Source organism: Mustela erminea, chromosome 1 (genome assembly GCF_009829155.1).
Source record: "Mustela erminea isolate mMusErm1 chromosome 1, mMusErm1.Pri, whole genome shotgun sequence".
Lineage (NCBI taxonomy): Eukaryota > Metazoa > Chordata > Mammalia > Carnivora > Mustelidae > Mustela > Mustela erminea.
In genome coordinates, this window is record NC_045614.1 from 134,362,217 (window position 1) to 134,375,288 (window position 13,072).

Genomic DNA, 13,072 nt, shown 5'->3' on the forward strand with positions numbered 1-13,072 from the left:
TCCACAAAGTCCATGAACTTTTAACAGTATGAGAAGGGAAAAAAAGCATTTGTTACATTGAAAAAAAATTTAGTACCAGCTTCTTTCCTTCCTACAAAAAGACAGATTGTACTGAATTTGCAAAAAAACAATCTGCCTAAAACTCTTTGCCTGAAGACAGACAATGAGAATTCATAAGTACCTTTTATGTAGCCCACACTGTGCTATGGAAATATTAAATAAGTATAAGCGCATTCCCTGCCCTCACCCCACTTACAATTCAGTCAGCCAGCCAACCAGCTCACCAGCCAGCATGCAAGGATCCCCCATTCCAGGCACTGGAGATAAAGAGATGACCGGGGCATGTAGTCCTCATAGTCTAGTAAAGAAACAGACTGTACATGGCTAGTTATAATATGGTGTAAGTGCTGAGACATTGCTCCAATTAAAACACATAAACAAAAGCAATATATTTTCCTCAGGAAGGGTAATTTCCTGAGAATATTCCATAGAAGAGAGACTACAGGAGCTAGGTCCTGAAAGTAAACAGGACTTTATCTAGAAGAGAAAGGACACAAGATCATTTCTAGAAAAAAAAAAAAAAAAGATGAACAAAAGCATGGAATCTTAACAGTGAATGGAATATAGCAGGAGAGTTCAGATTTGCTGCTGGAGAGGTAGAAAAATGAAATCGTGAAGGACTTTCAAGAAATATTTCATATCATAGTAAATGGAGAGCCATTGAAGGGTTTCAAGCAAAGAAATTAATCTGTGATTTTAGAAAGTTAATTCCAAAATCAGGATGGAAGATTGTAAGGTGAAAAGAAGATAGGTTCGTAGGCTATTTCATTAGTCCAAGCAAGATATGGAGAGAATCCATAGCGCTGCCCAATAAAATTTGCTGCCGTGATGGAAATGTTCTCTATCCATGCTGTCCAATATGGTAGCCATGAGCTACATGTGGCTACTGAGCACTAAATATTTAAATTGCCCCATGTGACTAGTGGCTGCCATATTGGTCAGTACAGAGGCATCTTGAAGTAGCTGGCACTTGAGTTAAGCCTTAAAGCTGGGTGTTTCCAACTGTAGGTTATATCTGGTGTAGCTCGCAATTGGGATATTTTGTAATGACTGAAGAGAATAACATAGAATGCAGTAGAATTAAATCAAATCAAATAGAGCAGAATAAAAAAGAAAGTAGCATGCACTGTAGAGTAATCCTTTGAGAGATTTGTTTCTGTCATAGAGCTGTATGCACGTGTGTACTCTGGATCATGATGCAAAATGTACTTTCCCTCTATATTCTGTTCAAAAATGTTTGAGAGTCACTCCTTTATGAAAGGGTATTATTTAACTATGTTCAGAGTTATTGACAAGATGTTCCCAGAAGAACAGAGTTTAGTTCACTGAAGTTTAGAATAGGGAGAACTCTGGACCTTTCAAGACTTTCCTAATTATTATTTTGCCTTCAAAATATTAATAGACCATATTGTTTAGAACAGCTTTAGACTTAGAGAAATATTGAGAAGATAGTACAGAGTTTCCACATGCCCTGCACCCAGTTTCTCCTATTAAGATCTTACATTAGGGGCACCTGGGTGGCTCAGTGGGTTAAAGCCTCTGCCTTTGGCTCAGGTCGTGGTCCCAGGGTCCTGGGATCGAGTCCTGCTCTCTGCTCAGCAGGGAGCTTGCTTGTCACTCTCTCTCTGCCTGCCTCTCTGCCTATTTGTGATCTCTGCCTGTCAAATAAATAAATAATATCTTTTTTTTTAAAAAAAGATGTTACATTAGTATGACATGTGTTACAATTAATGAGTCAATATTGATACGCTATTAAGTAAAGCCAATACTTTATTCATATTTCCTTAGCTTTTACTTAATATCCTTTTTTTCTATTCCAGGATTCCATCCAGGATAACACATTACATCTAGTTGTCACATTTCCATAGGCTCCTTTGAGCTGTGACAGTTTCTCGCACTTTGCTTGCTTCTGATGACCTTGAGATTTTTAAGGAGTACTGATCAGGTGTTTTGCAGGATGTACTCTATTGGAATTTTGTCTGACGTTTTTTTCTCATGATTACACTGAGGTTGTGGGTTATTTGGGGGAAGACTACAGAGGTAAAGTGCCATTTTCATGCCATGATATCATGGATACATACCATCAACAACATTTATCACTATCGATCTTGGCCTTGATCCACTGGCTGGGGTAGTGCTAACCAGTCTTCTCTGCTCTAAATTTACTTTTTTATCCCCCTCCCCTTGTCAAACAGTACCCTTTGGGAGGAAATCACTCTGCTCCTTTTAAAAATGAATTACCTAGAGACCCCTGGGTGGCTCAGTTAGCTAAGCGGCTGCCTTAGTCTCAGGTCATGATCCCAGGGTCCTGGGATTGAGTCCCGCATTGGGCTCCCTGCTCAGCAAGGAGCCTGCTTCTCCCTCTGCTTCCTGCTTCTCTTGCTTGTGCCCGCGCTCTCTCTCTTTCTCTCTCTCTGACAAATAAATAAATAAAATCTTTAAGAAAAATAAAAATAAAAATGAATTACTTAATTAAAGGAAGGCTTGAACCTGAGTAAATCATATTGAGTTCTTTCCAAAGAAATCTACTTCTGAGTACAGACACAGTCTCTTTTTAGATACAGCATCTCCCTCTGCAGCAGCCGGGACACTTTTTTCACATCTCAGATTTTCAGTTTCCAAATATGAAGCTCACACACACACACACACACACACACACACGCTGAGTGATTGATGCAAAGTTCCAAAATAAGTCAGAAAGGAATTAACCAAATCAATTACAGAGCCTTCTGACTTTTTTCCTCAGCCCCAGATTCTGGCATTTTAGAAGTAAATTTAACCCAAAATGTGTTAGGGGGTTGTTTTTTGTTTTTTGGGGTTTGTTTTTTTGTTTGTTTTGTTTTGTTTTGTTTTGTTTTCTTTGCCCCCAAGAGGGAAGATTCATTTTTAGCTAATGTTTAGAAAGGGAAATCTCACACTGAGAAAATCCGGTAATTTGGAGTACCTTCTTTAGGTGGAGGAGGGTTGCAAGATCAGGCCCCTGCAATTTCCGCAAGGTCAGTTCCAGCCTGCCCCACCACCTGTTGCTTCCCCCTCAGTGCAGCTGCTAACCTCCTGGCATCATGGACAGAAAACAACACAGAACTTCCTGAGCAAGCCCAGCCTCCTTTCTTTCCTTCCCTCCACATTCCTTTTACAACGCTCTTGTTCCATGACTCATATACATGGGTTCATGGGAACACGTGGGGTTTTCTTGTTGCTCTGTGTATTCTTTCTTGTCCATACAGGCCGGAACAAAGCCCTGCCCTGAGTAATGTGGGTCATAAGTCCCAAGTCCTCTCCGTTCATTCTGAGAGAAGAGGTGAAATTTTATCTCCTTCCTCAATGTACAGAAATCTAGTGAGGGGAGGAAAAGTCATCATCTGTTGATAAAAGGGCAATGACATTCTGAAGTAAAAAATAGTCACTAACTCTCCTATCAATTGTAAGATAACTTCTTAGGGGACTTCCAAGCCCTTATTATTTTCCAGGGCCCCAGTGTCCCTCTCCATCACTAGATTCCCTTCAGGATTTAGTCCCTTCCTGTGTCCCCTGGACTCTGATAATCCTTCTCCCTCTTCCTCCCCTCCACTTAGTAACACTCCGCTTTGCCAAGTTGGCTAAAGCCATTGGTAAAGCCGATTATCAGAGCTTCTCCAATAATCACAACAAACCAATTTATTATTTTGCGCATTGTGGCGTGGGTAAAAGTCATGCTAAGATGTGTATTGCAAACAAGAACTTTAATTTTTGCCAGTTCCCCGTACCATTTGCAATAAACAGGCATCCATATCCTCATTTGGTCAGAGGAGCATCTGATCTGTGGGAATTCAGGGAAGAGCCTTGAGTAAGGGAAGAGTCGAGTCTGGAGAAACAGAGGGTAGGGCTGAGATCTTCCAGATATCCTACACAGCTGGTTGCATTGTCCTTGCTCAGCTTGGAGTCCTTTAAGACCACAGAAAACCTTCACTGGAATTTTCCTTTCATTCATCCAGGGTCAATTGCCAAGACACAGGGTGTCTCCCACCTGGTCCAGTCACTTCAATTCAGTTTGACAAACCAACTTCAGTGTTAACCAATTTAATATCAATTTGATGTCAGCCCCATAGACTTGGTCCTTTTCTTTAAAATGAGTGATTTGGTCTAGGGGATCTCTACAGTCCATCCAGTCATGAATTAACATTCTAAATTTTACTTTAGCTACTCAATATTTGTGGTAAATATTATCTCTAATGTATGCCGGTGGAATATACTCAGCTGAATTATAATCCTCAAGGGCAATGACGATGGTTACCATGGAATCTCCAGTTCCTAGTGCAATTACTAGCATGTCAATAATTATTTTCAGCAAATAAAAGGGACAGAGGGAGGGAATAAGGGAAGGCTTTCTCCACTTAGATTCGATCTTCTGATCTTTGTGATTCCTCCATACGCAAGCCCATTGAATTGATGCTTTGCTTGCATTTCTGTTAATCCTTCCAACAAATCTAAACAGTAGGGATTATTGTCTCCATTTTACAGGTGAGGAAATTGAGACCCAGCACAATTAAGTAACTGGGCCCGAGTCACACAGGCAGTGTGTGGAAGAGTCAGGACTTGAACCAACGTCTATCTTTATTCCCAAACCCATACTCTGCATTATGCAAATGCAACAAAAGCACTTTCCAAACTATAAAGGATCCTTTGAATATATAAGTTGTTTTGTTGTTGTTGTTGTTATTAGAGAAACTCTGATAAATCAGATCCATTAGGCACCTTAGAATGTTTTCCCACACTGGTCCTCAGGTTTTGGGTTTTTTTTTTTTTTTTCAGTGTTCTAAAATTCATTGTTTATGCACCACACTCAGTGCTCCATGCAATATCTGCCCTCCTTAACACCCACCACCAGGCTCACCCATTCCTTCAAAACCCCCTCAAAACCCTCCCTTTGTTTCTCAGAGTCCACAGTCTCTTATGGTTTATCTCCCCCTCCAATTTCCCCCAACTCCCTTCTCCTCTCCGTCTCCCAGTGTCCTCCATGTTATTCCTTATGCTCCACAAGTAAGAGAGACCATATGATAATTGACTGGAAGAGATTATGCGGAGTGAAATAAGTCAAGCAGAGGGAGTCAGTTATCATATGGTCCTCAGGTTTTTAAAGCAATGGCCCAGGGAAAGCCTTTCCTTAGACTTCACCATCCATTCCTCCACGTAACACTGCTGCCCTTTGCTTCACCCCCTGCTTCTTTCTTGGAATTTCACTTGCTTTGTGTTCCACCGGGTCTCCCAGCTCTCCCAGTTCACTCAAGCCGTACCCATCACTCAGCCTCAGCTGTCAGTTGTACCCATGCAGGCTCCTGAAGACACATCACTATCTGCTTAAGCAATGCTGCCCCTAAAAGCACAGCCTCCTTAAAGATCTGGGAAGGTCTTTAAAATCGTCAAGTTTAGAGAGAAGTTTTTGTTTTTTTTTAAGAGGCAACAAACTACAGTTGCCCTCATTTCCATGTATAGAAATCATCTTTCAAAGCACACAATTGAAAACAAGGAGATCTGTTATGTGCTTGAGTAAAATTACCATTTTAAGTCCTTTGTTTAGCTTTGCTGGGATAGGGCATTAGATCTTCAAGGAAGTGAGCAAATGAATTCCAAATTTCATTGTGAGAAATTAAGACGTTAAGATGTTTGCTCTCATCCAGTTCTAAGTTACCTATGGGTAATTGATTTCATGGCATTTCTGCCATCTTGTTTCCCCAAATTCAACCTAGTCTCCTAGTTTCCTTCTTAGCATCTTTCCATGTCCTTTCCCCTCATTCCTGACCCCTCATCCACCCCGCATCATCAAACACCCCAAATCTATGTGTTTGTTACATGGTGTACTGTGCTGCCTAGAAAAACATCTCCTGGCTGCAGTGCTATTTTGGGGATGGATTCCTTCTGAAGCCACTGCTGTTCAGAAAAAAAACACACAGTAGTATTCAAAATGTATTTGTTAATGAGTGAATTCTTCTACCCACATTACTCATCTTAAAGACTTTCTCTTTTCTAAATCTTGGATATAGTCCCATAGGAAATTTTAAAATGGGCTCAAAAGGAAGTAGAAATATATTACCTAATCAAATCTAGAACCTAAATATAGTGTTATTCTAACAATAGATTGTAACAGATGGTTTACAATAATAACCAACTCTCTCATCTCACCTTTTCCTTTCTTTAATGTTTTATGAAATGTTATCCCATTTTATTCTGTAAAAATGCACATAGATTCTAGAACCTACTATAATTCTATTTCCTTTTTTTTTCCTGACTGCATTACTAATTTTTTTCTGCTAAAGTGTGGCTGACATACAATGTTATATTAGTTTCAGGTGTACAACACAGTGATTCAACACACTCACCAGCGCTCAGCACTATAAGTGTAGTCACCATACAAAGTTACTACAGTTAATCATTGACTGTATTTCTTATGCTGTATTTTCCTCCCCATGACTAATTTATGTATTTACCTTTCCACCCAGGAAACAAATAAACCATCTTTAAAATTGCTTTTCATCAATAAGGGAAAAAAGAACCAAAGTGAGGGGAGAAATCAATGGCTTTTATTGAGTTTTAGGCTTCAGGAGGCTGAAATGAGATGTAGTGGTACAAACATTTTATTATTATTGTTGTTATTATTATTATGTTATGTTAATCACCATACAGTACATCATTAGTTTTTGACATAACGTTCCATGATTCACTGTTTGCATTTAACACCCAATGCTCCATGTAATCCGTGCCCTCCTTAATACCCATCACTGGGCTCACCCATCCTCCCACCCCCTTCCCCTCTAAAACCCTCAGTTTGATTCCCAGAGTCCATAGTCTCTCATGCTTTTTTGCCTCCGATTCCCCCCACTTCATTTTTCCCTTCCTTCTCCTAATGTCCTCCATGCTATTCCTTATGTTCCACAAATAAGTGAAACCATATGATAATTGACTTTCTCTGCTTGATTTATTTCACTTAGCATAGTCTCCTCCAGTCCTGTCCATGCGGATGCAAAAGTTGGGTATTCATCCTTTCTGACAGCTGAGTAATATTCCACTGTGTATATGGACCACATCTTTATCCATTCGTCTGTTGAAGGGCATCTCATCGCTTTCCACAGTTTGGCTATCATGGACATTGTTGCTACGAACATTGGGGTGCATGTGGCCCTTCTCACTACATCTGTATCTTTGGGGTAAATTGCACTCAGTAGTGCAATTGCTGGGTCATAGGGTAGCTCTATTTCTAATTTTTTGAGGAACTTCCATAGTGTTCTCCAAAGTGGCTGCACCAATTTGCATTCCCACCAACAGTGTAAGAGGGTTCCCCTTCTTTAGAACCTCTTCAACATTTGTTGTTTCTTACCTTGTCAATTTTTGCCATTCTCACTGGTATAAGGTGATATCTCAATGTGGTTTTGATTTGAATTTCCCTGATGGCTAATAACGATAAACATTTTTTCATGTGTCTGTTAGCCATTTATATGTCTTAAGACTTTGGAGAAGTATCTATACATGTCTTCTGCCCCTTTTTTTATTTGATTATTTGTTTTTTTGGGTGTTGAGTTTAAGAATTTCTTTATAGATCTTGGATATCAGCCCTTTATCTGTAGTGTCATTTGCAAATATGTTTTCCCATTCCATGGGTTGCCTCTTTGTTTTGTTGACTATTTCCTTTGCTGGACAAAAGCTTTTTATCTTGATGAAGTCCTAAAAGTCCATTTTTGCTTTTGTTTCCCTTGCCTTTGGAGATGTGTCTTGAAAGAAGTTGCTATGGCTGATGTTGAAGAGGTTATTGCCTATGTTCTCCTCTAGAATTTTGATGGATTCCTGCCTCACATTGAGGTCTTTAATCTATTTATAGTTTATCTTTGTGTGTGGTGTAAGAGAATAGTCAGGTTTCATTCTTCTGGATATAGCTGTCCAATTTCCCCAGCAACCATTTATTAAAGAGACTGTCTCTTTTCCACTGGCACAAAAACAGACACATAGATCAATGGAACAGACTAGAGAGCCCAGATATGGATCTTCAACTCTATGGTCAACTAACCTTTAACATATGAAGAAGAAATATCCAATGGTACAAGCACTTTTGCATGTCTGAACTGGCTCCTGAGAGAGTGGGAAGTGACACAGGGGCCTCGGAAAACTGGCAAGGAAAGAAAAGCTTTTAAAATCTCAATTCTTTAAATTATTAGTAGTGTACAACCAAAGTCTTAACAGGTATCCACCTCTGGTGTAATGCGTGTTGGTGTGTTTCAGATCTAATGTTTGCCTGTTTGATTGATGGGTTTTTATAGTTGAAAACAATGAACATTGACTCTCAGGGTTTCTGTGGCTTAGGAATCTGGGCACAACTTAGCTGTGTGCCTCTGGCTCAAGGTCTCTCATAGGATTGCAGTCAAGGTGGCCATCAGGGCTGCTCAAGCAAGAAATTTAATTTTAGAAGAGAAAGCTACACCCAACATTGGGTGTAGAGACTACTTGAAAAAAAAATTAAAAAGAGAAGAGAAAGCTATGACCAGGCAATTAATTGTGTATATTTTTAAAAGCTAAAATGTAGAGGGAAAAAGTCAATGATATTTCTAAATGAGTAGTTTATCTCATTTATAAAAGTGAAAACAGTATTCAGAATATTTTAAGCAGATTTTTGGTAGAAGGTTGATTCTGAATGAGTAACGCCCTGGGGACAGCAGAAGTATAGATTTTTTGAAATGTCTGGTCTTCAAAATCATTTCAACTTGGCTTTAGAATGCAGAGAAAGCCACGTGTCCACATGAACTTAATGCCTTATTCTCCTAAATCCACCACAGCCCCCTTCACTGATAGAATAAAGCCAAAGTACTTAGCTCATCCAAATAGGCCCTGCAGTGCTTGGCCTAACTCTGGCCATTCCCGTCTCTTAACTTTTCTCCTACTCCCACTCTCCATCCCCATATATCTATGGCTCCATTCCCTGAGCCCCACAAACATCTGTCAAACCTCTTCCCACCTCTAACTTTTGCACAAACATCGTTGATCCCTCTCTTGGCCATTCTCCCCACCCCCACACTACCCATTTTATCTGTATGACTTACAGTCATCCCTCAGATCTTATCTCAAGCATCTCTTCCTCCAAGACTTGCTGAGACTGGATCAGGTTTCCCACAGCCTCTCATACAATGCTCTTTTCCTTAAAGGCATAATGTAGTTGATAATTACATATTTGTGTATACCACTTGATTGCTACCTGTCTCCTCAACTGGGCCCAGCTTCCCAAGGGGAAGGTCTGGGCCTGTCTGAGCCATCAGTCTCCCACCTTTTCCTACAGCCTGGACATGATACCTGATGAATGTTTTCTCACACTCTGAAATGGTTACCCAGTGCCACCCTGAACCCTATCTAGATAATGAAGAAGAAGCAAATATGGGTAGCCATGAGTGAGATATTTAATGATTAAGGTTAGTTTGAAATATACAGTTGTCTAGTAGGACAGTCTAAAATCTCAAATAGTGATACCTCCTAATTGTCTCCATTTTGGTCTATCAGTGGAAAATGTTGGTTGCTTAGATAATATTGCTCACTGAAATGACCACTTCTGTCATTCATTCCCTCTGAGACCTAACTCTATTGGCCTTGCTCTTTCTCTGCAACCAGATCTAGGACTTAAAAAGAATGTTGAAGTGACTTCTTAATCAAGGTCCACCAACCAGGACAAGGCATTTCAATCCAATTATGTTGTTCCCACTCTGGCTTCTAGGACAGTTGGGAGACTGACTTTTCATAAGAAAGAACAACGACTTCAGTTTGTATTGTCTACTTATTTGGATTATCCTGGCCATTATTATAGATAATCATAACCTGGTAACACAAAGACTTTCCATTTTAACTTTTTGTGGAAATTACCCTTATCAGAAAGAGTTACTTATCAAAACGAAGCTGTCAAAAGTCAACAATAGCTAACCATATCCTACTTAGGTTGGAACTGTCAGTGAGCTATAATTTTTTTTTTAAGTTGGTTACTCATCATTCATTTACTCATTCATTCAGTACATATTTACTTATGACCATCTTTGTGGCCAGGGTTTAGGATGATGAAAATTTTCCCCATATCCTGAGGAGTACATAGTCTAATGGAGCAAAACATCTTATCTTTACTCAAAGAGAATCAAAGAAAAGAGATGTTTTTAGGTCAGAAGATAGAAATGATCTTCAAAAACTTTAACTGTGATTTGAATAGTAAACATAGTCAAAGTGGACTTAGATGATGTGGTACCATGATATTCTTGGGAGTAAGTAGAAGGGGCACAAAGATCAGCTTATATTCCCATAGTGTCTGTGAAAGTTTACGGAATCTTCCCAAGAATCTTTTTAAGAAATAACAGATGCCCTTCTTTCTAGGAAGTTATACATGCATATGATTGTAAGTGTAATTCTATCTGGGGACCAACAAACATTTTTATAAGGTTTTCATAAATTCTCTACCCAAAACCCAAATGATCACCCAACTTTGGGCTTCCCATTTGTTTCAGAGGTCCCCAAGACCTCCCACATACCCAGTGACTCACTAGAAAGACTCACAGAACTCAATATATATTTACAACTACAGCAGGACTAATAAGGACTGTTACAGTGAAAGGCTGTACAACAGGATCGGCAAAGAAAAAAGATACAGGTAGAATTGGAAAAAATCCATTTGCAGGCTTCCGATGCTCTCTGCCTCCCATGAGTGGACAGACCAAGTGTGCTGCTTTCTCCACTAGCAAAAAGTACAGTGATACATATGCAATATTTCTGCCCAGAGAAGCTTATTAGAGACTCAGCCTCAAGATTCTTACTCAGGCTGGTTCTGTGGATACCCTCTGCCTAACGATCACCAAAGTTTCAGTCTTCCAAAATAAATCATGTATTCCCCAAAATTATGGTGTTTGCACAGTTTAGCCATAGTGAATCATCTTTATCCATTAGGGAGTAGAGAGAACCTTCCAAAAGCCAAGTTCCCGGATGCCAGCTGAGGGCCAAAAACTTGCAAGCAGACCCTTATAAAGATAGCATCCTCAGGCTTGCTGTTATTAACTCTTTTCTGCACACCGTTCTTTAAATCTTCTTCCAGAATGCATGTTGTAGGTAACAGAATATTCACACTTCTCACTCTTTACATACTTAGCTAAAGAAAATGTGGTTAGCCTTGATTTTTAGGTATTTTCACTAGACTATCCACCAGCAAATTATCATTTTTAGATAAATATTACTATTATTAATAATATTGCTCCCATTAATCCTATAGTAATTATTATTCATAGTGGCAATATTATGAGTTCCTATGATTAATATACTGTGAATTATTTCTATATGATATTCATATAGACAATCCATCCAGTGGTCATTGACATTCTTTGAAAGGTTTTAACCTGCTGAGATCATGAAACTCTAAAGAGAGTTTGTGTTTGGTTCCTCATTTTATTTTTCTTCTGATCTGTTAACAGGACAGACTTTCCGCAGCTTGAAGGAGCCAACCATGGATTTCAAGCGTGTGAAAGACTACTTCTCCTGGCTCTACTATCAATACCAAATCATTAGCTGCTGTGCTGTCCTGGAGCCCTGGGAGCAATCCATGTTCAATACCATCTTACTAACCATTGTTGCTATGGTGGTGTACACCGCCTATGTTTTCATCCCAATCCACATTCGTCTGGCTTGGGAATTTTTTTCCAAAATGTGTGGCTATCACAGTACAATTTCTAATTGATCTTGTTTGCGTTCTGTGACTTGGCATCGCCTATGTACATTTTGCTTACAACTTACCGATTTATGTGAATACTATGTCTTCTTTCACTGTCTGCTCTGAAAAGCTCTCTTCTCTATGCACTCTTATATCTTGCCTGAAATGTGGGATAGATGTCTTTTAGGTTCTTTCATACACTCTACATTGTGCATCAACCATATAACACAAACATCTTACCTCACATGCCAATCATATTCTCTCAACTGAAATCTACAACTTTAGATTTTTTTTTAATCAGGAAATTTCATAGAAAATTTTTGTGAAAAGTAGGCTCATAAGAAACCTACCAGAATCATCTAAAATGCTCCCTTGATACTTATTCTGTACTAAAGGGTATATTTTTTCAAAAAATTTGTTCATAAGCTCCTGTCAAAAGTATCCTATCCTTGTTTACAACATATAAAAAGACATGAATAAATTATATGGGCCCCGTAAAGTCTTATTTTCTAATAAGTTGCTGATACCTAAAATTCTTTTACTTAAAGTGCAAAAGAATAGGCTGGAGGCAATTATCTCTTTTCAGACATGGTTCATGAATGATTTCAAATGCCTCTAAAAGTCTGGCTTTATAAGAGTTTAAAATCAACAATGTTGATTTTAGATAACCCAGTATTATAATACAAAAAATATTAAGTGTAAGGAACAAAATATAATCAAAGTAAATTCAGATATTGTGATTTGTGAGGCTGAACCTTGCCTTGCATGATGCTGGGAAGGGAGGGGGGAAGAGAAAAGAAACTGCTTTCTTTTTGTGATTTCACTCAGGGGAGGTGGTGGGGGGAGTACGTATTGGGCTACAGGAAGAAAAGCTAATAAATAGGCTGGAAGTAATATTCTACCAGCAGGAACTCGACAGCTCCAGTTAAATGCTTTGATATAGTGGCTCCTTTGCACAGCAAAAACAAGATTTATTAAATTTCCTTCAAAGTGTTTATCTTAAAAACAAATACAAGTTTTTAATTGTACTGCTGAATCAAATGTGAATGCCAAAGACCAGACCTTACAGTTTGTCTTTCCTTTCAATAAATATTAAAGTTCGTAATTCTGAGGGTAAAAATGTAAATAGTTTTTGGACAATATTTACACCCATGTTTGTGTTATGGAAAAAACATTTCCAAGGAAGGCTAGAGAGAAAGATTTTTGGCATGCCTGATTAATGTGCATGTTTGTTAAAAACAAAATGAAGCAAAACCAAAAACACATGTTTTAAAGATAAACCAGATCTGAACCTGGACTTGTTGATTTTTGCAAAATAAAATTAGG

General features: G+C 38.9%; 1 protein-coding gene across 1 annotated transcript in view; it reads left to right on the forward strand.

Moving 5' to 3' along the window:
* SPTSSB (serine palmitoyltransferase small subunit B) overlaps positions 1 to 12,711 on the forward strand; it is a 31,360-nt gene extending 18,649 nt beyond the window's left edge. The window contains exon 3 of the mRNA XM_032342209.1: positions 11,511 to 12,711. Coding sequence (XP_032198100.1) covers positions 11,543 to 11,773 — 231 coding nt within the window. The 5' untranslated portion in view covers positions 11,511 to 11,542 and the 3' untranslated portion in view covers positions 11,774 to 12,711. The remainder of the gene's footprint in view (positions 1 to 11,510) is intronic.
* Positions 12,712 to 13,072: the final 361 nt, after the last annotated feature.